The sequence below is a fragment of the Lycorma delicatula genome, chromosome 2, assembly GCF_047948215.1.
Source record: "Lycorma delicatula isolate Av1 chromosome 2, ASM4794821v1, whole genome shotgun sequence".
NCBI lineage: Eukaryota > Metazoa > Arthropoda > Insecta > Hemiptera > Fulgoridae > Lycorma > Lycorma delicatula.
In genome coordinates, this window is record NC_134456.1 from 57,007,976 (window position 1) to 57,032,465 (window position 24,490).

The 24,490-nt window shown below is 30.2% G+C and overlaps 1 protein-coding gene across 3 annotated transcripts in view; it reads right to left on the minus strand.

The window, feature by feature from the left end:
- The window catches only part of LOC142318819 (sodium/hydrogen exchanger 9B2-like), a 188,751-nt gene that overhangs the window by 60,575 nt on the left and 103,686 nt on the right, over positions 1-24,490 (minus strand). For all 3 annotated transcript variants that reach the window (XM_075355328.1, XM_075355330.1, XM_075355329.1), the window contains one exon: positions 14,691-14,784. In XM_075355328.1, the coding sequence (XP_075211443.1) occupies positions 14,691-14,784 (94 nt within the window). The remainder of the gene's footprint in view (positions 1-14,690; positions 14,785-24,490) is intronic.

Here is a 24,490-nt window from a genome sequence, read left to right on the forward strand (position 1 = left end):
TAATGAATAATTTAATTACATTTATTACTACAAAATCTAAAATTAAATTAGTAAGAATGTTAGTGAAATTAAGCCTAAAAAATAAGAGTTACAAAATCAACAAGGTATACTCATTATTTTTCTCCTTTTCTTGAATTGAAAGATAAAACATACTATTATTAAATTTTACAAATATATTAACATCTTGTGTAATTAGTGTAGTAATATTATATTAAGGATCACAATTATCAATTAGAATCATAAATAAATTTTGATCTAAGTTTTCAATCAGTTATTATACATTATGTAAGTTAACCACTGTAACCATAATAGTTAAAGGCAACCTAACATGAGTCACTTCTGAAGGGGACAGTCATTCTTACAAGTAGCCAGGTTTACCTAGGAAGTTGAAGAGTTAAATGATTTCTCATTGTCTTTTAGAAACAGCCTAATAAAACAATTAAGAGATTATTAGTAACAAAGTAATTTTTTTAATTTTCCAGATAAATTCATTCTAGGATTAAGGTGGCTGAGAGAGTGTTCAAGGGTTTCTATTTAAAAAGGAACTCAGTTAAAAAAAAATGTTCTACCTTATAATCGAGATTAAGAAAAAAAACAATTAAAAGATCTAACTATGAAAACGATGTTAAAAACTACATATTAGATTTGATTTAATTAAGTTTTAATGATGCATTTATTAAATCCTTAGGGCATATTATTTTTTTATGAAAGAAAATAAGAAAACTATATAGTTTCTAATGTTGGGATTTTCTTATCCAGATCTGACTATAAGTGCTTCATAAACATCAAATAATGTTCTTTAAATTAATTTTTGTTACAAATAAACAAGTACTAATGTGTCATATGTAAACTATATCCAGCATATATATATATAAATAGTTCCTAGGTGTATATTTTAATAATTGTTTATGTAAGTAATATTTTCTTAAACCTGTAATATATCCATGTTATTAAATTAATTTAATTTATGTCAAGCAGCCTTTTTCCTTATGCTTTATTATAAACCAATAGCTGAATTAATTTCTGTTCAGTAATTAAAATAAACTGATTATTCCCAATTATTATTTTTATATGTATTTTAAAAAACCGATTTTTATTTCCCATTGTTAAAACTAGAGGTAAATTTTGAGGTCACCTTCTAAAAATAATTTTTAACATCTATGAGAGTCATTCAATAACACTGATATACATAATTTTTGATTCTTTTATGTGATACATGAAACCAATTTGTTGTACAACAGAATTAATGCTGAATGCCCGAATGCTGAATACAATCTGGTCAGAATTTTTCCATCATTCTATCTTTTTTAAAAATTCCAAAATTTAAATTTTGAAAATTGTTGATATATTATGCACAATTATTCACATACATTTTCTACTGTATATGATTACTTTATATTTAAGTGCTCAGTATATATCTAACTCACTTGTTAACTGTGAAACAATAACTTAAGTCATAACACAAATATTATACATCATAACATCATACCTACCTCCCTATTTAACCGTGCATGAATAAGATGCATCATGTCGGTACAATTGAGAACAACACAGCTTGTTGGCTTTGTCAGTTTACTGCTTTTAATAGTATAATGTCCTTAATCAATGTGATGTGTTGTAGTAAGTGAGTGAATAGTGAAATCTTGTAAGTGTGTAAATGATTTGGACAGTTTTTTTAAATGTGTGGTGTGTTCAGTACAAAATCACATAAGAAAAAACTACATTTTTAGTTAAAAAAGCATTTTGGTGTCCCTATAGTTAGGTGTGAACCAAAAGATCACTTAACTGATTGTTATTTCTGTTTAAATACATTGTCTAGAATTTCTAAGAGGTTACACACTGTATTCTATCCTTCATTGCCATCTGCACTCAGACCTGTACCTCACAGTGAATTCATTCCAGTTCCCAAGGTTCCTGAAAAGTTGTTTCATGAAAGCAGTGATGAAGAGCGGACATTATGGAAGAAGACAATCATGATTCAGACTTTTTGAATTACAGTCCAGTGAGCCACATCTTATATCTAAATGACTTTGTAAGTGATTTAAACTTAAAAAGCTGAACCTTTAGGTTCAAGATTGGAATTTACTTTAAAAAATAAAAAATTCTGGGCTATCGAAGTGAACAGAAAAATTTTTCTTAATACTTGTTGAAGAAAAACTACTTAGTTTACTGTACTAATACTGATAAGCTTATGTAAGAATTAGGGTAAGTCCATAAACCTGAGGTGTGCACCTTTTCACTGGTTCCTCCACATATGGCTTAAATAATTTTCATTCACAGTAATTATCAATATTCTTCTGTAACAATCTATTATGGAATTAATATAAAAGAAAAATATGATTTTATGAAAACTGCTATTGAAAAAGTAAATTATGAAAAGCATACTCAGAATGTTTGTGGAGATTTGACTCTAATAGCTCTTTTGTTAGGTTGCAGTTAGGGTACACAAAATACTTCTGCTTTATTTGTGAATGGGACTGCTGAGCTAGGGATTAGCATTAGGTAGTAAAACATGGAAGAAACATGAGAACTTAACTCTTGTTAAAAAAAAAAATCATTATTCATGATCTCTAATGAAACCAGAAAAAATATTTTTACTGCCACTTCATATCAAATTGAAATTAATAAAAACATATGTAAAAGCTAAGAGGAAGGACAGTCAAACATTCTTGTACATAAGGTAATGAAAAGTAAATGAAGAAAAAATTACAGAAGAGATTTTTGATGGCCCACAAATAAAGGAACTGGTCAGAGATGAAATCTGTGTCGATCAATGAAAACTCACTGCTGGGACATGATTTGAAGACACTTGACAAACTTTTCTGGTCCATAAATCACAAAATTACCAGGATAAAGATAAATTTATACTGAACCATGGAATATAAAATGTCACTAAAAGTCTATTTCCTGCATACATCTGGATTTCTTCCCACCTAACCTAAAGAAAGGAGGTAGCTAAGAAGTTTTAATGTACTGGTACGTATGTGACATCTCATAAAATTAGTTATATTAATTTTTATATACCTTTAATGTGCCATTTCTATTAAAGTGAGAATGATAAAAAGACCCTATTTAAAGATCTGTAATCTACACAAAACATAATGAAGAGAATGTTATTACAATTTGAAAATCATTAAAAAAGTTTTATTTTGTACATCAATGTAATTAAAGAGACAAATGTCTGTAGAAATACTATTATTTATACAATGACAATATATCGAAAGATATTTTTCAACATTATCTCTGGCTACATTTAAGCGCTTGTCCCATTTTTCTATGAGCTTTCTTATTTCAGAAGTAAAATTGTTCCAATTGATGTTTGGGCTATTCTTGATTTGTTGATCTGCTCATTGTTACTGAACTGTGTATGTAAGTGAAAACTCCATAAATAGATTAAACAAACAAAAATTTGATGGTATGAGATTGAGATTTTAAGGTGATGTGGCAGCACTTCCCAACCAAACTTTTGAATAGCTTACCTTGTATTTTGAGTGGTATGGAGGGAGTTATTATGCAAAAGAATCTCTTCTTTTGAAAGACAATCAGGATGTTTCCTTCTTATTACAGGTTTAACTTTATTTTCTAGCAAGTCAGAATAGTACTACCTACTGATTGCATGTTGTTCTTCCAAATAATAGCAATAAATTGAGGTTTTATAATCCCAAAACACTGTAAGCATAATTTTATCAGCTGAAGAATAAGTTTTGAATTTTTCCTTGCAGGTGAACTCAGATGATGCTCTTATATTTCGATTCCATTCCAAAGGTTTCATTGACATTTCGAAGTTTTATCACAACATATTACACAATCTCAAAAACATTACCTTCCGCTTAAAACCGTAGTTTTAGTTCCATAAAAGTTGAATTCGGGTGTTTTTGTGATTTTGTGTCAACTGTCACCTTAATTCGCTTTGTGGTAATTCAACATATCATGAATAATGGAATGGTATGTATCGATATTCACACTAGATATTTCAGGTTTTTCCCAAATTTTTATGCATCTGTCCTTGTGAATAAGATCATTAATGCAACTACGCAAAGAATCAGTCAAAACTTCCACCAGCCTTCTGCTACAATGAAAATCAGTGACACTTGTTCTGTCCAATTTAATGTATTCAACCCACCTGTAAAGATTTGGGCAATTAATACACTTTTTATCATACTGTATCGACATCCAAGAGTGATTTCAGCCAGTTTTATACCTTAAAAAAATAAAAATCTGATCGGAGCATGCAGTTCTTTTACTGGTACTGGTTTCAAACAAAGCCAACATGATGAAATAAACAAAAGAGGTTATAATAATGAAAATTCTTTAGGAAAATTGATATTTGTGCCAGGTTGGCCAACTTGACCACCAGATAATTTCAGTTTATTCTATTAAATATCTTTCCGCTGTTGCTATTACTCTCAAATTTTATTGAACGACCCTTGCGTACTAATTTTTACAAAATAGCATAAGGAAATGTGTCTTCATTTCAACTTTTACATTTGCTACAGGTACATTATATTAATTTCATAGAATTATTGATTATGACTACAAAAAATTTTTAAAAATTAATTATAAAACAATACTAAATATAGAGTAAGTAAATGACTAAATAATGAGTAAGTAAATGATCAGTTACTTGAGAAGTAAACAATCTTTAACACCACAAATATTTTAAAATCTTTGGCAACATACGATAGTGACAGAAAAACAACTTGTAAAATCACTAGTATTTATTACATTACTTAGCTTTGAAACTTTGCTATATTTCTAAATTTCTTTTTTATCAAATACATATAAAATCACATCAAAAAAGGTCAAACAATGTTTGTATTCATAATGGAAATATACATATAAACTTAAAAATAATTAATGGTTTATTATTTTTAAATAAATAAACCATTTATTTAAAAATAATAATACATTTTATTATTTTTATTTTAGATGTTTCCCTTTTAGGAATAAAAACAAAATACTTTTTTTAATTTTGACTTTTTGAAATAAGCATCAGATCTAAAACAAAAAATAAATAATTTACTGATCCTTAATTTGGTGCCCAACTTCAAATATTCAAATATCTATGTAAGATTAAAAAGTATAATTTTCTCCCTATTTAAAAATATTAATTTATTATATTTTTAAATTTATATTATTTTTAATTTTATTTTTAGTTAAAATGTAGTAATGAAGATGAACTAATAAAAAATATTGTCAAACTTTTTATGTAAACCACATATTTTTTTTTTCAAGAAACATTTGATAGTTTCCATTTATTTTATCAGGAAGAAACCTAATATGAAGGTAACTCTTATTAAAATACCTCCAGAAGGCATTTGGTAATGAGTAATACTCAGAAATAAAAAGAATTTTAACTTATGCAATTGAGGACTCCCATTTTTTATGAAGTTAAAAGAAGAAAATTAGGTCTTTTTTGTGTATTATATGTAAAATTGGTAGGTTATAATTGATACTATATGCTTGAATGTGTGTCCTTTTTTATAAAATTATCAGCAAATCCTGATCTGAGTGCATTCTTGCTGCGTTCTTTAATCCTATGTTGACTAGCCATTTGATCTGCTAAACAAGATATTTGTTGCGGTCTCTGTAATTTAATTTATGTACTCCTGTACATTAAAATATTTTTCTTACTAAGTGGCATAATCTTGTGTATTTTTGTTTACGATACTGAAAACAACATCGTAGCAATTTTTGTGGGACAATTGGTAAAACAAGTTTGCAATATATTTTTGTCACAAGACATATTACACAATTTACTTGTAGTTCAGTACCATGAGTGTTATCTATTAATGAAGTTGACGTCCATTAATACCAAGCTAGATTTTTAATTTTACTAATCAGCTGATCAAGGTATGAATTTCATAGCAAGTAAAATTGTTAGTCAAATTGGTGTTGAAAAATTTATATAAAATACATATATGCAACTTATAAATTATTTGACCACTTTCAAAAGTAGACTTTTATCCCCCTACATGGTATTCTAACAATCTACTATTGAGTCCTGGCTAAGACAGTTAACTATGATCCTTGATGAATAGATCAAGAACTGATTAGTAGTTGTTTTTTTCATCACTCACACCTTTCCTTATTCTTGATCACTTCTTCCCCATTATTGGTTCTTTGGGTATAGGTCTGGCCCTATTAGTACACATGTTTCCACATGGAGATCTTTGTGATCTTTTACACAATGCTAAGGACACTAGAACCTTGATGACAGAACCAGTCATCCTTCCTATTATCTGAGAGGGGAATTCCTGGGCACATATCCAGGGATTTTCTTTCTTAGCACAAAGCACAATGAACCTAATGGTCGAAGTAGCCATCAGGTAGACAGGCCTAATTTCCTGCCTGAAAAAAACCTAAAGAAATGCCATTAACAGTACCCTCAAAAAGAATCTCTAAAAAGATCTCTAAAAGCAATCTAAGATCTCTCTTATTGAAGAAGTGAATCATATTTTTAAGTTAGAATTGTTATATTCTTGATGTATTGTCTTACAAAAATTTGAAAGTTCTAAAAACAGTTCTTTTAAAAAGTTCAGAGTAGTTAGTTATTAAAACTTTCATATTTTATATTTTTCTAGAAATTTTTACCTCATTTATCACTCAAATCAATGAATGAGTAGTATTATTCTACGCTTTTGTTAATATTATTTTGTATATTAATAAATAATATTTTTTTTGTATATTTATTATAATATTATTTTGTATATTAGAAAATTTTAAAACTAATTTATTACTTTCATTAAACAGTACCTAATTTCCTTTTTTACACATCTATTTTCTCATACAGAGTGGATATGCAAAGCAAGCTTATGAATTCTAGAAAAGAACACTATTCTTCATTTATATACTTTCTGCAATGACAAATTATCAGTGGTTTTTGTTATTCATGGCTATTAGAGATTAAAGATTTAATAAAAGTATTCATTTTTAATAGCAAACTTAAACTTAATATCAAATTTAAACTTAATGTTTTTTTTTTGTTTTTTTTTTTTATAATTAAGTCATAATATTTTTAATTACTTTCATAACCAACCTCAGTGATACTAGCCTTGCTGTTTTACACTGAGTTCCAGCTGATGTTATTGCTGGCAATTTTTTTGAATGATAGATAAGTATGATTAAAAGTGCAGTAGATAAGAATTGTGTCCATTTATTTCCATACTTGCAAAAGTGCTTGCAAAATCCAAGGGTGTTGTTTATTTCAGTGTATATGCACTCAATAGCACAACAATTTAATGAAATAATGATTCTCTTTCATAATGTACATAAGAAAGCTTCATCTAAATGAGGTCTTCTGAGTATAACATTGACCACTACTTCTACTTTGCATCTATCGCTGTGTTCTATGTTCTTTACTTTAGAAAATAAAAAATTACTGTTACCATCATCTTAACTTTTAGTGAATATATTTTAAACATTTAACTAAAAAAGAATACAACATTCACAGAAACATAAAGTAACAAATCTAAACAAATTCATTCGATTTAGAAATTCTTGTGTTTTGTTTCTGGTTAGGAATATCATAATTGTAAAAGTATAACTTCTTGAGATTGCATAATTTGTTCCAAATATTAATGTCCCCAGACTTAATTTGTTTTTTCCTAGACATTTTATCATGACAGTTGTATTATGAAATAAGATTTTACTCAAATGAAATATTTTTTTAAAGGCGTAACTTTTACACTAATTTTTTCTTTCAAATATTTCTTAGCTCACTTGGCTCATCTAGTGGTAAACTTGTCATCACAAAATCACCTGTTGTTAAAACATTATTTTTGAAGTTGAAGGTTGTAGGTTCAAATCATAGGAAGGGTTAATTACTTTTATATGAATTTGAATATTACAGTGGATACTGGTTTACTTTGGTAATTAAGGTTCAATTAACCACATATCTCAGGAATGGTCAGCCTTATTCTGTACAAGACTATATCTCATTCACATATCATCATCTCATTGGGCTATGGGGGGATTATTTATTGTTCACTAGTTGAAAGATTGCAATGTACACATTAAGAATAAAAAAAAATATCTTTTGGATTCTTTTTATGGGCAGACAATGAAGTGTCGTTATCAGCTCCAGAACACATTATTAATTAAGTAAACAATTAAATATTAAAAACTCACAATTAAAAATTAATTAAAATATAAAAACACAGCATAGATGTAAAATATCTATGTTGAATGCTAAAGGCCTAATAAAAACATAGTATGAAATACAATATTAAAAATCTAACTTGAAACAACAAAATTACCTTCTCACATACACCAAATAGCACAAGTAGATGAAAAACATTATATGAGTAATCAGAAATTTGATTCTAGTTGCATTGCATTAATTAAGATAAGACATTTGATAACATTGATGTGTTGCCTAAGATATTTCGTATGTTAGCACCTAGTTTAAACCTCCTATGCAATGCCACATAACAGACATGATCCACAAAGATATGGTGTACCATTAGTTCGCAGTCACAGCGGAAACAGGTGGGTGCATCGGTTTGATTCATCAGGTATCCATGAGTAAGTTTAGTGTGTCCTATTTGCAGACGGCAAACAATAACCTCCTCTCAGTGGTTATTCCCGCATGAGGAGCTCCAAGATGAAACAGTGCTCCTAACTAAACGAAGCGGCCACATGGTCCCCCCAAACCCTGAATGATTTTAAAATTAAATTTTTATCAAAAGAAATCTTCACTTGATCAAATAAAATGATTCAATCAATTTTCCCTCCCAACACTCATAGATGTGAAATTTTTTCATACAAAATTGTAAGAGACCTAATCATCCAATTTCTTAATCCAAGAGAAGAAGACAGCTGGTGAACAGCAAAGATTGTGGAAGAAAAGCCCAGCAGCCGCCCAACAGAATAGAGAAGGGGCCTGCCCTTTCCCCTGTGCTGTTTTTTCCAGGCTATGAGACTATTCAAGATTTACGGTTTGTAAATTGTTTACAGCTGGTTTACTGAAAGGCAGCTACAGAAGAAAGAAGATTGAAAATCCACCCGCCTACACGAAGAGGATTCTGGCACGATGGAACCCAGCAGAGACGCAGCAGCAAAGACAGCCTGATTGAAGGAAGTCTAAAAACTTCAACTTCACCTCACCTATCACCCACCATCCTCTTTACCAAATTCTTACAATTATGGCCCCAGCCAAAAAATATGACTTCCTCCAGAAAAGCGCATTGCTTCCTTCAAATGCTAGGGCTCCCAGAAGGTGTATTTCTGTTAGGCCGAGAGGCGCTAGCACTGAAAGAACTTCAGGTGATGGACTGAAGGGGAATCACGCCAGGAGTATGAAGTTCACATGTGCCTAGTCTCCCACAATCAGTCCCAGTCAATTATTTCGCATTGGTCTGAAGAACTGGAACGCAAATATCAAATCCATCCATAAATAAAACATAAAAATTTTGTAATCACCACTAAATAAATAATGACCCACCCAACAAACAAAAGACACAGCAGCAAGCCATATTTGTCCAGGCTCTGCGATTACTAGGGAAATAATAGACTAGGGAGAAAACAGACAAGATCATTAGAAACAATGCGATTAGTGAAAGATGGCTGCAAACAAACCTCTTTTGTCGCAAGAACAGCTCACACATTGCTTGAAATTCCAGAATGGCTGGGGATTCAGCAGAGTCTCACACTTGTGTACCCTGTGTCATTTCAGAAATGATAGTGACATTCACAGATAACAGGGTATCTGGATTAACCTACCGGGTTGGTCTAGTGGTGAATGTGTCCACCCAAATCAGCTGATTTGGAAGTCGAGAGTTCCAGCATTTAAGTCTTAGTAGAGACAGTTATTTTTACATAGATTTGAATAATAGATCGTGGATACCATTGTTCTTTGGTGGTTGGGTTTCACTTAACCACACATCCTCTGAAGTATTATCTGAACGGTAGTTACCAGAGGCTAAAACAAGAAAAAGAAAGAAAAGGGTATCTGGACTACATGTCACAAATCGTCTACTAAGCACACATGGAATCTGAACAGACAAGTACGTGTTGATATGTTAGCCTAATTATATTTAAGGCCTCATTAATAGCACACAACTCTGTGACAAAAGCACAACATTGCTGGGCAGGCCAATCATGAGTGTTCTATTGCCAACTGGAAAAGCAGAACCAACAGAATTATTGTGTTTAGAGCCATCCATATAAACTATAGCTTCAGGATTCATGCTACTTATAACATTATAAAATATTTCTTGCAAGATAACCGGAATTGTGCAGTTTTTACGATATCTACAAAGACTGAAACAATAATTTACGGGAGAAGGTTGTTAAGGAGGAAAAATAACATTGAGTAACAATAAGAACTGGAGATAATTGAATATTTAAATCTAAGAAAAGGTGCTGAGCTCTATGCCTAGCAGAGCAGTAGATCGGCTGTTCCTGATACAAATTAAGCAGTGGGTTAGGGAACACTGCATCAAAGCTAGGATGATTTGGTTACACTTTAATGCAAGCCACATAGAAGTAGATCATTTGGTTTTGTCTATTCCAAAGAGATGGCTCATCACTGTCCATTTGTAGAATTTTCATTGGGCTTGAATGAAACGCATCTGTAGCAAGAAGGATAGATAGATAAGGATTGATGGACAACATCGAGGCTCTTTAGAGTGGTGGCCCATGAGAACGAATAAGCCACGCAGCCATGATCTAAGCGGAAATGAACCAGAGCTCGGTAGAAGTACAACATGCATATCGATCAGCTCCTCAATGCGTATTAAAAGATTTCTCAGCATGTCTAACATCTTTAGACATTTTATCCTCAGTTCTTTTAAATGTGTACTTCACGTTAGTTGTTGGTCAAACCACAATCCTAAAAATTTAACCTGCAAGCATTGTTTAACTGGTTCACCATGTAATACAGTTGAGGGTGAACATGTTCCCTCAAGCATGAAAAACAAATTCATTTTGTTTTCTCCGCAGAAAATATAAATTCAGTCTTTTTTACACAACTCTAAACAGGTTATTGTGTTTTGGAGCAGCCTCTTGGTGGTAGCTAAAGTTCTACAATGAACTTAAATTGAAAAATCGTCTACATATAATGAACACATAACAGATTTCTGCACACAGTTTGTCATAGAATTTATGGCAATGGCAAACAAGGTAACACTTAGGACACTTCCCTGTGGTATTCTGTTTTCTAGTGTAAAACTTTTGGATACCGACTCAAACTCGAAAGAACCAACTGTTTACAAAACTACTAATAAATGCAAGAAGATTCCCTTGTGTACCCCATTCATGTAGTGTGTTTAAGATTCCTCTCCTCCAAGCTGTATTGTACACCTTATACAAATCAGAAAATACAGCACGAGGGGTTGATATAGGAAGGGGTTTTAAATGACAAATTCTAAGACTACTACATGGTAGATGATCTACCTTGGTGAAAACCGCACTGTTCGGGTGCAATTAGGGCATTTCTCGCAAGGTACCACACTAGACGACAGTTTACTATTCATTCCATCTTCTTGCAGAAGATACTGATCAAGGAAATAGGATGATAATTTGAAGGGCATAGTTAATTTTTACTAGGTTTCAGTATGGGAATTACCAGTGATTCCAACCAAGAAACTGGAAAAAACTTGATCAGAGAATATTTTATTATATATAGACAAAAGATGACATAATGCAATATCTGGGAGATGAGATAACATACTGAGCTTGATATTATCATTATCAGGGGAAGTGTCACAGGAATTATTCAAGGCATACCTTGGCTCATCAAAAGAAAAGGGAATGTTAACTTCATTTCGTGAGTCTCTTTTAACAAATGGGATATTTTCTACCTGCAACTTAAACCTAATAAATTCAGGACAGTATGATGGTGTAAGGGAAACTGATTTAAATGAGTTTCCAAATGTTTTCAATTGGTGCGGTGATGAGGATGTCGTTACATTTCAGTCCAATCGGCAACAGAGATTGTCCCAATCCAAACATGGTCCAAACCTTTCTCCCCACAACTGATGATAGAGATATCTGAGAAATGGTATCCACATAATTCAGCTTTTGGAGCTTCAGTTTCTTCCTCTGAGATGAATTTAGTAGCACATTTGCCAATGATACCCATTTTAAAATGGTTAAGAAATCCTTTAACTATGCAGTAGAATAACTCATTTTGATCTACATTGTATTTGTTAAATATTTTATTTTTGGTCATATTTATTAAGATTTAAAATTCATATTCATCCATAAAATGCAAATTTGTAAGATTTGCATTTTATTGTAAATATCATTGTACAAATACTTTACATAGGAGTACTTCTATGACAATGTAATTCTGTAATCATATGTAGTACTATATGTTTTCTTATGCCTGTGAGTAAATGTATGTCCAGTTAATCCATAAATAGAATCACTGCATGTGCTTTGTTTATTTTCTGTATGGTCTTACATATCTTGTTTATAGTTTTGAAAGCAACACAATAAGCTGAAAATATGCACATTCTTTCATGTATGTTTACCCACAGTTTTAAGGAACAAAAACAGAAACTACGTACAAAAACAATTAAATTTTGCTAATTATCTCACAGAAAAGAGAACACATACATACAAAGTCAAATTCATTGAAGAGCCCTTGACTAAGTAAAAAAGGTCTTTGGAAAAAAATTTTATTTTTTTGAAATTCAGTTACTAGATTTTCAGTATTTTAAAGTATCACATTTTTTCTTGCTGTTCTATAAATATTAAGTAATAAACACTGAAAATATTCAAAAATATAAATACTAAAAAATTTTATTACTCAGATAAAATATCTCTCAAATGATATAAAAGTGAAGATGATAAATTAAAACTGATTTGGACAATGAAGAAATTATTATTTGTATGATTTTTGTCTCATAATGACATCACTTGTATTATACACAAAATACGAGTTATTTGAATATATAGATTCTTATATTTTAAGCACATAAAAAGCATTTTCCTTATGTATAAGATGTAAAATTCTTTCACTGGGCCATACCTAATCTGAAGGCTACACACCTATAAAAAAATGATCAAATAATGATTAAATTTCAGCACTGATAATGAATAAAACTAATGGAAGATATTGTGGTAAAATAGTTATATTAAAGTTATTGACATTTATAAGATGTAATATCAAACTACATTATACTATCTTTACAGTCAACACAATTTTTGTAAATGTGGTTCACAGATCTGACAACTGATAATTCAAATGAAAATAAGTAGTTACAGCTCTAAAATATATCAGATCAATTGCAGAAAAATGTTGTTTAGTAAACTTAACAAAAACATTACACCAAAGCTTATGACATGTAAAGCATATAGTACTAACAATACACCAACTTTAAAAATTTAATTAATAATTTAAAAGAATTGAAAAGCTAAAGAAAAACATTTATTAATAAACTAAACCAATGTATTAGAAATAAAGGTACTATTGCCATGATGTTTAAATACATGTTAAATTAAAAAAATATATATTTGAATAAAAAATCTAATATAATGTATTTGAATAATGTAAATTTTCTCACACTTTAATTTTGTAAAAGTGTGGAATAGTGCCCCAAGATGATATTTGTAATTAGTTAAAGAAAAAATAAATAATTGTAATGAATTCAAAGATTTCTTATTAAATTTCACATGAATAACATACAATTAAAACTTGCAGTTAATGGACTATATTTTTCAATAAACTATGTAAGCTATTTATAAATTAACCTCTGTTCGGGTGTTACAAACAAAGAAGTTTCCTTAACAATGTATCCCTTAGATAGCAGAAATCAGCTAAGCTTTTATTGTAACACAAATACATCCAATTGCCATTTTGTTCTGTACCATTTGATTAGCTTGTGATGAAAGAAGACACAACTTCTGCCAGTTGCAAGGTATGTAGCATCATTCGATTTCTACAAGTAGAAGGAACATCTGCAGCCGAGTTCACTGCCAGCTGTGCCTAGTTTACGGTAACAATGAAATGAGTGATGATTCTGTGAGAGAATGGTAGAGGAAATTCAGAGGAGGTGAAATAATTTGCTCAATGAGGAAGGAAGAAGGTGACATTACATTGTAAATGATGAACTTGAAAAAATTGGACATGTCATTCATGTTAAATATGGCATTTCACAATTACTGAAATTAGTGAAAATTTGTTCACATTTCAATGTTCATTCTTACAGACAGATTAGGTTTTCATAAGTACTGTTTACAATAGGTACCAAAACAACTTACAGATACCCATAAAATGAAAGAATCGGAGTATCAATGCCTTTTCTTCAGCTTATAAAGAATAAATGACGAGGGATTCTAAAGAAGGGAAATAAATTTTGCACATCCTCACACCAAGCTAGCACTAAGGGTCTACTAAACAAGTTGCTGATTTTTATTTCCCCGTTCAGCCCTGATTTGGCAATATCTGATTTTCATCTGTTTGCAAAACTGAAGAATTAGTTGGCTGGCTACTCGACACTTTAAAATCAATGATCAACTCATGGATGGTGTCAACGAATGGATGGATACTGTGGTGGTACTGTTCTATGAAGAGGGAATAGTCAAGGTACTGTCATGGAATAACAAGAATTTGAATTTGGCCAGAAACTATATTGAGAAGTAATATAAATATACGTTAACTTTTGCATGTAGTAATTTTTTTTAATTTTATTACTTGTCTGGAGGTTATTTATAAATAATCTTATACAATTATTTCTTACTCTTGTTGAGAATCATGTTCTTTATCAGCAATTTCAATTGTGGCCATCTCATTACTTTTGTTGGTGTGAAGATTCTTTCCATTCTTTTCATCTTCTGTAACAAATAAAATCATTTTTTTTCAAAATTATTAGTAATATTAATTACATAGGTAATCAGTTGGAATAATTTAAATAAATCATAAATCTTACAATTTTTTCATGAAATATTGAATAATAAACCAAGACTGCGATTATTTCATAATATAATTATTTTTTTATATTTAAATTATGGAAAATTATTAGAATATTTACTTAAAATTATCTTTACCATAGTCTTCTGTTTCCCATTATGTCATTTTTCAGTGTTAGACAGTACATCTTGAATTGCCAGGAGATAGAAGTTATGCAAACATATAATTTGAAAAACCAAAGCCATGCCGGAAGGAAAAAATAGATGATTTTTCATTTATGATTAAGAATATTAAGAAATTAATTAAAATCAAGCAACTGATATTCCACATTACTCAAATTTTGATTGTAACAAAATTATCAGATTTGTAACATACACACGCGCGCGCGCGCACGCACATGCTCACAAAATAACATATTGGTGTAACTAAATTGATAACATTGCAACAATTCAGTGTAATAAAATATGTCACACTCTAGTGACGTGTTCATATCAATTCCAGTACCAGCAGTATTTTTCTCTACCATTTACTGGTATATATAACACTGTGATTCTTTTATGTTTGAAAATCTTTACTGTCTGAATTATTTACTCTGTCACTAATAATTAATCTATCTTAATCAGACTGAATTAAATGAATTAGGGAGGAATATAACAAGGGTTTATTGGTAGAAGAGAGATAAATTTAAAGAAATAAATTACTTATAAAGAGTGGTGGATACAAGCAATATTAGAATTTTAGTGGAGGATGTTAAAAATGCCTTGAAAAGTATGAAAACAACAGATAACCTGGTCCAGGAGGTATTCCCATTGAACTTGTTAAGAATGCACCAATGCATTTAAGAAGTTAAGAAGTCCTGGTAAGCTTATTTACTTAGTGTCTTAAAGGGGATGACATTCCATGAGAATGGAAAATGGGAGACATAACTTAAATTTTAAAAAAGGGTTAAAATGGATTGCAGAAACTAAAAATGTTACAAGCTCAGTGGGTACAAGTGCTGCAAGATCAATGTGACAAGCTAAGATGGATACTGTATTGAAATAGAACATTGAGGACCAAATGCTGGATTTAGAATAACAGAGTGGGTTTTGGTCAGGTCACTCCTATATCGATTATGTTTTTTGTGTAAAACAGCTTAATGAAAAGACATTAGCCTACAGTAGAGAGCTTCACGTTGTGTTCTTTGATCTTAGCAAGGCATATGTTGATATATCTTTGGGCAGCAGTAGAGGATTATGAAGTGAAAGATGTGTATATAAATGGTGCTAGGAACCTCTACCCTTTCAACCTACCGGGTTGGTCTAGTGGTGAACACATCTTTGCAAATCAGCTGATTTTCAAAGTCGAGAGTTCTAAGTTTCAAATCCCAGTAAAGGCAGTTACTTTTATACGGATTTGAATACTAGACCAAGGATACCAGTGTTCTTTGGTGGTGGTTGGATTTCAATTAATCACACATCTCAGAAATGGTCGACCTGATACTGCACAAGACTACACTTTATTTGCATTCATACATATCATCCTCATTCATTCTCTGAAGTATTCCTGACAGTGGTTCCAGAGGCTAAACAGAAAAAAAAGAACCTCTACCAGGGTTAAGGTTGGAAAAAGACTGTACGAAAGTTTCAATGTCACTAAGAGCTTAAGGCAGGATTATTGCATATCACCAACATTATTCAAAACGTATCAGCTGAAAGCTACCTTTAAATGGACAGGTAAATGTAAATGCATGGGAGTACTAGTGAATGGTAAATATATTCACAACTTGCTATTTGCTAATCACCAGGTTTTCATGGCTGAGGATGCATAGGATAAATTACATGATTGAGAGTTTGTCTGCGGTATATGAGAAATGGGGTTTAGAAACGAATGTGAAGATGCAGTCAGTATATGGTAGTCAGGGGAAAAGAATAAGATTTGAAAACATCAATTGGGAATATAAAATATTTGACTGAATTTATGAATTTGAGAGTGACATTAACATCTGATGGTAGGGATGAGATCAATATTAAGAATAAAGTGAAGAATGGCAAAGTTATAATAAAAAAGTTGCATTCAGTGTTATGGAATGACCAAATATCCAGGGATACAAAACACGGCATACTTAAAATATTAATTGAGAATGGGTTCACACATGGACTGGAGGTCTGTTCTTTAAATACATTACAACAGAGGTTATCAGTGGTGGAGATGATGTATTGACAAAAATGTTGTCAGATAATGTTGAGTTTGGAGTCAGGGGATTAGAGAGATTTTGGGTGTAAAGGAATTATTAACAGAGGGTATTATTACTAAGAAACTGATATAGTTAGGCCATATGAAATGGATGGATCAAAAGAGGCTACCATACCACAAGAAAGAGGGGACTTTTCCAACAAGAAAAGAATGATGAGATAGCAGACAATACATCAGTATGGTTTGGGGGATAACACGACTTAAAATGATTGAATTCAAGATGATTACATTATTATTTTTTCTTTGTAATATGTAATAGAATACAGTCTTAAATTTTCCTTGTTCCAATATCCCAACAATGACAGTCCACAAAAAATTAATTCCATGTGCATTTTTTGTGATAAATAAATCATTCTTTAAAAAAAGAAAAAATATCTTAAATAATGTTTTTTTTTACAGTAGATCTATCATTAAAATTTCATTATCTTTATTTTACATTTATATAAATTTTATCATCCTATTTATTAATTTGAATGTAAGATTAAATAACAGATTAATTAATTAATTAACACACCATGGGTGATTTATGAAACAAATTCAATTTTCTGATATCATTATTTTTGACAATTATTCAACATGACTGCACAGTTAAAAAAAAACAAATAAATAATAGGCAGTAGTACAAGAAAATATTCTTCTTAAGGAAATAAAAGTATTAGGGAGAATAGATATATATATATATATATATATAATAGAACACAAAACTAATCGTAACACAGTTAATCCAGAAGTTGAACCTGAATAGAACATTTTTTTTTCATAGGTCCTCAAAAACCAGAACTCAAAATATTTCCACTGCAGCAATTTTATTTAACAAATAATTCAACATGAAGTCATGTGTTTGATATATATATGTATATATTTATTAATAGATAAATATGATTGATAATCATTTATCATGGTTGCAAATTCCAGGCCATCATGATCATGGCATCTTGAAATCGTTATCATTAACTGAAAATAAAATAAAATTAATTTCTGAAAATTAAATCCCTTTTTCTAATATTTTATAAAATCATCAGGAAATCACTGAACATAATAGTGTTAGGCTACTGATAGATTAATACTACTACTTTCAAAATTATCTGGCTGATCATTAGTTGATGATTGTTAGCATGTTGACCTCTAGATTAACTCTCTTGGATTCAATTTTTGGGAATGTCTATTACTTTTTTTCATAATTTTATTTATTTCATTCTCCTCAGTGAAATATGTGAATAGCATGTCCAAAATTTAATAAATGCTAATTACTAAAATAAACAAAATAACTGTGTTGTTTAAATTTAAGCTGAATTAGGACAAATTTTGTGATTTATAAAAAAGTACTTACAATATGTACATGCTAAAAATAAATGTTATTTTTATAAAATTACTTTATTAAAAAATAAATAATAATTTTTATAATTTCTTTACCAAAAATAGTTATTTTTAACTAAACTACCACAATTACACCAACATATAACATTGTAATGTTTAAAGAGTGTATTGATGCACACTGTATTGGGTGTATTGATGTGTGTGTACACTGGCTAAATAATGTTCAGACATCTCATTTTTTTATCCTGAAAACTATTTCTAATTCTCTGAAGGAGCCTCAAGAGATGATATTATACTACAGACAGGAATGTATGTTAGCGTAATTAATATTTACTAATGATAATTGTTTTATTAACATGCTTCAGAGCAAAACAGTACAGTTAGATTTTGTTGTAAAAAAACAATTTGATCATACCAGTAAAATTTATCATTTCTTAAAACAAGTTTATGTGTGTTACTTGAATATCAAGATACATTACATTATTCTGTACACATGCAGAACGATACTAAAAGATATTAAAACTACTAGATTGATCTTAACTCACATAAACTATGACCAATATTGTACAGATACTACACGATCAAGATTAAATATAATTAAAAATACAATAGTGCAGAATAGTGTAGATTAGATAAAAAGAAGACAATTATAAGACAAATAAAAATTATTTTCTTCTGTAAATTTATTTATTCTCTTGATTAATACTATTAAAACAATAAATAAAAAGTTTCAGAAAATAAGCCACTTGAAAGTAATGTACTTTTAATGTGTAAAGGAATGAGTAATAACTATTTTTTAGTTACAGAAGGTAACAAAGTAATGCAGTTTCGGGAAACTGGTGCGGTGTTGAGACAATTACACTACCCAACAATGAAAATGTTTGGGGCTCAAAAATAGCTTATTCTTATTAATCTTATTAATTCTTATTTCCATCTGCTGAATTCAAAAATCGCCATAAAAATGATCAATTAGCTCTTGCTTTGGAGATACAGTGGCATATCATTTTTTACCTGATCTACATTTTTAGTTTGGGGGTAATTTTGTTTTTGGAGTTGTCACACCTGTTAAATGACAAAACTCAATGTTCTCCAGCTGTTTTTAGGTTATAAACATTATTACTGTTGCTGTGACTGTGAGTTTAATATTGTTTGTGTTGTAATTAGTGCAAAATTTCTGGTTTTTGAGTGCTTTTGAAGTGAAAAATTTGTTACATCAAAATGCCAAGAAAATGTGTAAATTCAGTGAATAATTTTTGTTACATTTGTGGTGAAATAATATTTTCGTCACAGAAACGCAATCTGATGCTTCTTGTGAAGACTGCTTATCAGCATTATTTTGGTATGAAGGTAGGGGACCAGGATAAGTCATGGGTTCCACATATATGTTGCAATTCTTGTTCAGTTATACTACGAGGATGGCTGAAAAAAAAAATGATCTATGACTTTTGCTGTACCTATGGTTTGGCGGGAGCCTACAAACTATACAGATAACTGCTATTTCTGTTTGACTGCACCTATAAAGGCAGGATTGTCAATGAAGAAAAGAGGAACAGTTTAATACCCTAATCTTCCATCTGCTATTCGACCTATTTCACATTCAGAGAGTTTACCAGTTCCATCTCCACCCCAAAATTATGAGCTTGAAGTAGAAAATGAAGACAGTGTGGAAGAAGAACCCATCAAGCCTTCCACATCTCATGAGTCTGATTTTGATGAAAAAGATGATAAACTACACAGACTGAGTCAAGTGAAAGTGATTTCATTCGAGACCTTGATTTGTTGAAGGAGAAGGCAGAACTTCTAGGGTCAAGACTACAGGAATGGAATTTTTCCAATGTGATGTCAGGGTTTCACAGTAGAGAAATCATCACAGGAATCTGCTTTCTTTTTTTGAGAAGAAAAAATCTTGTTGTTTGCTGCAATGCTAATGGATTGATGAAATGTTTGAATTTTAATCATGATCCAACTGATTGGAGGCTATTCATAGACTCCTCCAAGCTTAATTTGAATTCTGTATTACTTCACAATGGCAACCGTCTTCCTTCTATTCCTGTTGGTCATGCAGTTCACATGAAGAAGGCTTATGCAAACTTGGCAATCCTTCTAAACTCAAATACGCTGAATGCAAGTGGAAAATCTGTGGCGATCTAATGGTCATTGTTGTACTCTTAAGAATGCAACTAGGGTAAACTAAATACTGCTGCTTTTTATGTATGTGGAACAGCCCTACAGTCCCACATATACGTAATGTGATAGGAAATCACATTATATTCAAGCAGACTGGCATGCAAGAAATCTTAACTCCAGCAAGAAAAATTTCATTGCCGAGCCTCTCGTGGAACCAAAAGATGTTCTTCCACCCCCTTCATATAAAGTTGGGTTTGATAACACATTTTGTCAAAAGTATGAACCAAGAAGGACATGCCTTTAAGTAAGAGACAAATTTCCTTCATTAAGTGATGCAATAGTTAAGGTATTTCTATTGAGCCACAAATTTGACAACTTGTAAAGGATCCTGCATTTGACCGAATTTTGGAGGGAAAAGAAAAGGAAGCTTGGGAAGCCTTAAAGGGAGTCTTTCATGGATTTTTAGGCAACAAAAAAGATGAAAACTACAGTCAATCAATGACAGAACTTCTGCAAAAATACCAACTCAGATGGATGCAACATGTCCCTTAAAATCCATTTTCTCCACTCACACCTGTACTTTTCACTCCTAGTTGTAGAAATGTCAGTGATGAACACGGAGAAAAATTCCATCTGAAATATATGGATTCCATCCATTTCTGTAATGAAACAAAGATATCAGGGATGCTGGAATGAAGCAATGCTTACAGATTACTGCTGGTCTGTGTGTAGGGATTCTCCGGATCTCACTTACAAGAGAAAAGCCAAAACACAACGATCTAATGAAAAAAACAACAATGAAGGAGACATCAATCTAATAAGCCACCACATGATTCTCTTCAGACCCAACCAACTGCCAGGTGTTCTATTAATTAAGAACTCTTAGAATCTAACTGTCGTTAAAAAAAAGTCAAATGGACTTGTTGGTATATGCAATTAAAATGTGTAGTTTTCTCTTAATCCGTTAAAATAAAGTACTTCCACCTTATTGTATATCACAGAAACTAGAGCTAATACAAATTTTTCCTTTGTCATATTCGTTTTTCTCAACCCAAAATTAGTAAGGTCTAACTCATGAAGTGAAAGAAATATTCAAAAAAAATTCAAAAATATCAAGAAATATTCAAAAATGCATGTGATACGCATGCGCGCATACACAACATACCTCAACAGAGAATTTTTAATTCAACTTATATATATATATATATATATATATATATAAAACATACCATTAAAAAAAAAATTCGTGACTTCCTTGTATACCTATTAAATTACATTTGCACATTTTTTTTAATGAAAAGTAGATAAAATTTTATTTAATTAAAAACTTCTGATATTTTTTAATTTTTATTTGTTATTGAATTATTATAATTTGCAAAAATTTCTTTATAATGAGAAGTTAATAATTATTAAGAAATCAATAAATTTAAATTGAAAAAAAAGTTAAAAAAAGGAGATGACTGATTCAAGGTGATGTGCCTTCCCCTAAGATCCAAATATTTCAATTATTAGAATTTTATTTGGCTACAACCCTGGAACCAATAAAAATAATTACTACTTATGATATATCATTTAAAATCTCTCCATGAGGGCTTATCGCTGCAGTTAAGAAAAAGTCCAAAATCCTAATTTTTTTTTGATTTTGGTTTTTTTTTGGACACTTTGCTTCAGTTGAAGCAAACACTTTTTGATTTTTGCAATCAAAAAGGGAGTTGCACAACTAGACATTACAGCAGTCCTAATTCAAAAATTTCAACATTCTGTGGCTTATCATTTTTGAGTTATGCGAGATACACTTGTGCGTACAGATGTTACGTCGAGAGTAGTCAAAATGTATATTTCTGTTGAAATCTGGAAACTGAAATTTTTCAAAATCACAGTACTTCCTTTTCTTTGTACAAGGAAGTAAAAATCAACAAGTAGTTTTCAGTTTAGAAATTATTACTGTTCTTATACTATATGCAAAGAGAACATTACTATTCTGTGTTAAACACGGCTTTTGAAAAGATATGTTGCTTAGGTCAACTTAAATTTAAGGTTTTAAATTTTTATTTTATTTATTGATTGATCTTGTGTTTTTAATGTTACTAATGTAAAATATATGTTACTAGTTGCTGCTGTTATTTATTTATCACATATCCTAACAGAAAAAAATGAATAACCTGACACTTAATAATAAAATTGAAATTTTATAGTTAATTTTTATTAAAACATTAAACTCTTGTGTTGAGCATAATAAATTGTTCAATTATGTAAGACAGTTAATAAAAAACAAATCACACATACACAGGCAAACATAAATCTTAAGAACTTGTTTATAGCACATAAATATAAACATCTTCATCTACAGTTTAACAATATTCTTAACAACCACTACTTACCAAGCTAGTGTACAAACCCTTACACCCTTTTGTCTCCACAACACAATCACAAAACTCCTCTTCCTCCAACAACATTAAGAACAAACCAGTACCTACTCTTCTTTTGCAAATTAACACAGCTTTTTTAAAGCAAATATTGTAGATTATTGAAAATGATCAATACCAAAGTGAAATGTATCTGTTCACAAGAACAAGTTTGTAATCCAAATATGACTGTGAACACTACAGAGTTAATATCTATTGTTACATATTTTCTTATGCACTTTTATGATAAAACCACTACTTTTCTGATCACACTCTATTATGCAAATAAAAAAATGTGAATAAAATATACCTTTATCATTTTAATTACATTATATTAAAACTTTATTGTTTATCATTCAACAACAAAGACAGCACACTGCTAAAAATATTTTTAATTTAGTAGCAAAAATATACAAACTGATTACAGTTAAGCAAGAAGTTGAAAACTTGAGTTTTGAAGTGAATTTAACTTGTACTGTGGCATGAGATTAATAAAAAGAAGCAGGGATTTTAAAAATATCTGCACTCCTAACAGAAAAAGGGTGAATTAATCATTACCAAAATGGAAAGTTGCAGAAATTAAATTTTAACTTTACAGTTTTTAAAATACAATAATAAAATAATTCAATTATATTTATTTATTTAAATACAGATTAAGAATGATCTACTTATATGATGAGTAAACGTGAAAATTAAAAATCTTTAACTGGATCTATCAAAAATAAAAATTATAATTGTAATTCATTAAGACAATGAGCCAGCACTTATAAATACAATTTATGTTTGATGGATCAATATTTTTCATAAATATAGAAAATGTTTGTTTGCAGTACAAACAAACTGGCTTGTCAGGGTAACAAATTTTATTGATATTTACCTCTTCTATACCTTAAATGTTCTAAAACAGAACATGATTCTCAAAATTGCTAAGTAAATGTTTAAAAATGATTAAATTTGTACTTTCTACTGAATGTTAAATACAAGTATAAAACCAATACCATTAATCAATCATGTTCTGATATTGATTAAATGCCATTAAATTTTTTGTGACAAAATAAATGAAAATATTATATAATTACTATAGTTAAACATAGTTAAAAACATGACAGATAACATTTATTTGCTTAATTAAACCAAACCTGAAAATATATCTGAACAGTCTGAAATACTTAGATTCATATTATACGGCATTACATAGTTTTTTGAGTACATAGTTAAGTATACAAACTAATACTGACATGAATGATAAAATAACTTGGAATGACATGTGACAGAACAAAGTAAAGAGGTATATTAGTATACATTACAGGAGCAATATAGTCAGACAGACAGACAAACAGACAGGATGTCCAATATACTACATTGCATGCAACATCAATAATATATTATTGAGTTAATATTTTAGCCTGTAATAATAAATTATCTCTTCTTCCTTTAATTGTTAAAAATAAGTTATTTATATTACAGAATGTAATAAATATGCAGAATACAATAAACATGGTTTATTTATAATCTATGCTTTTGATTAGAGGAATTAATATGGAAT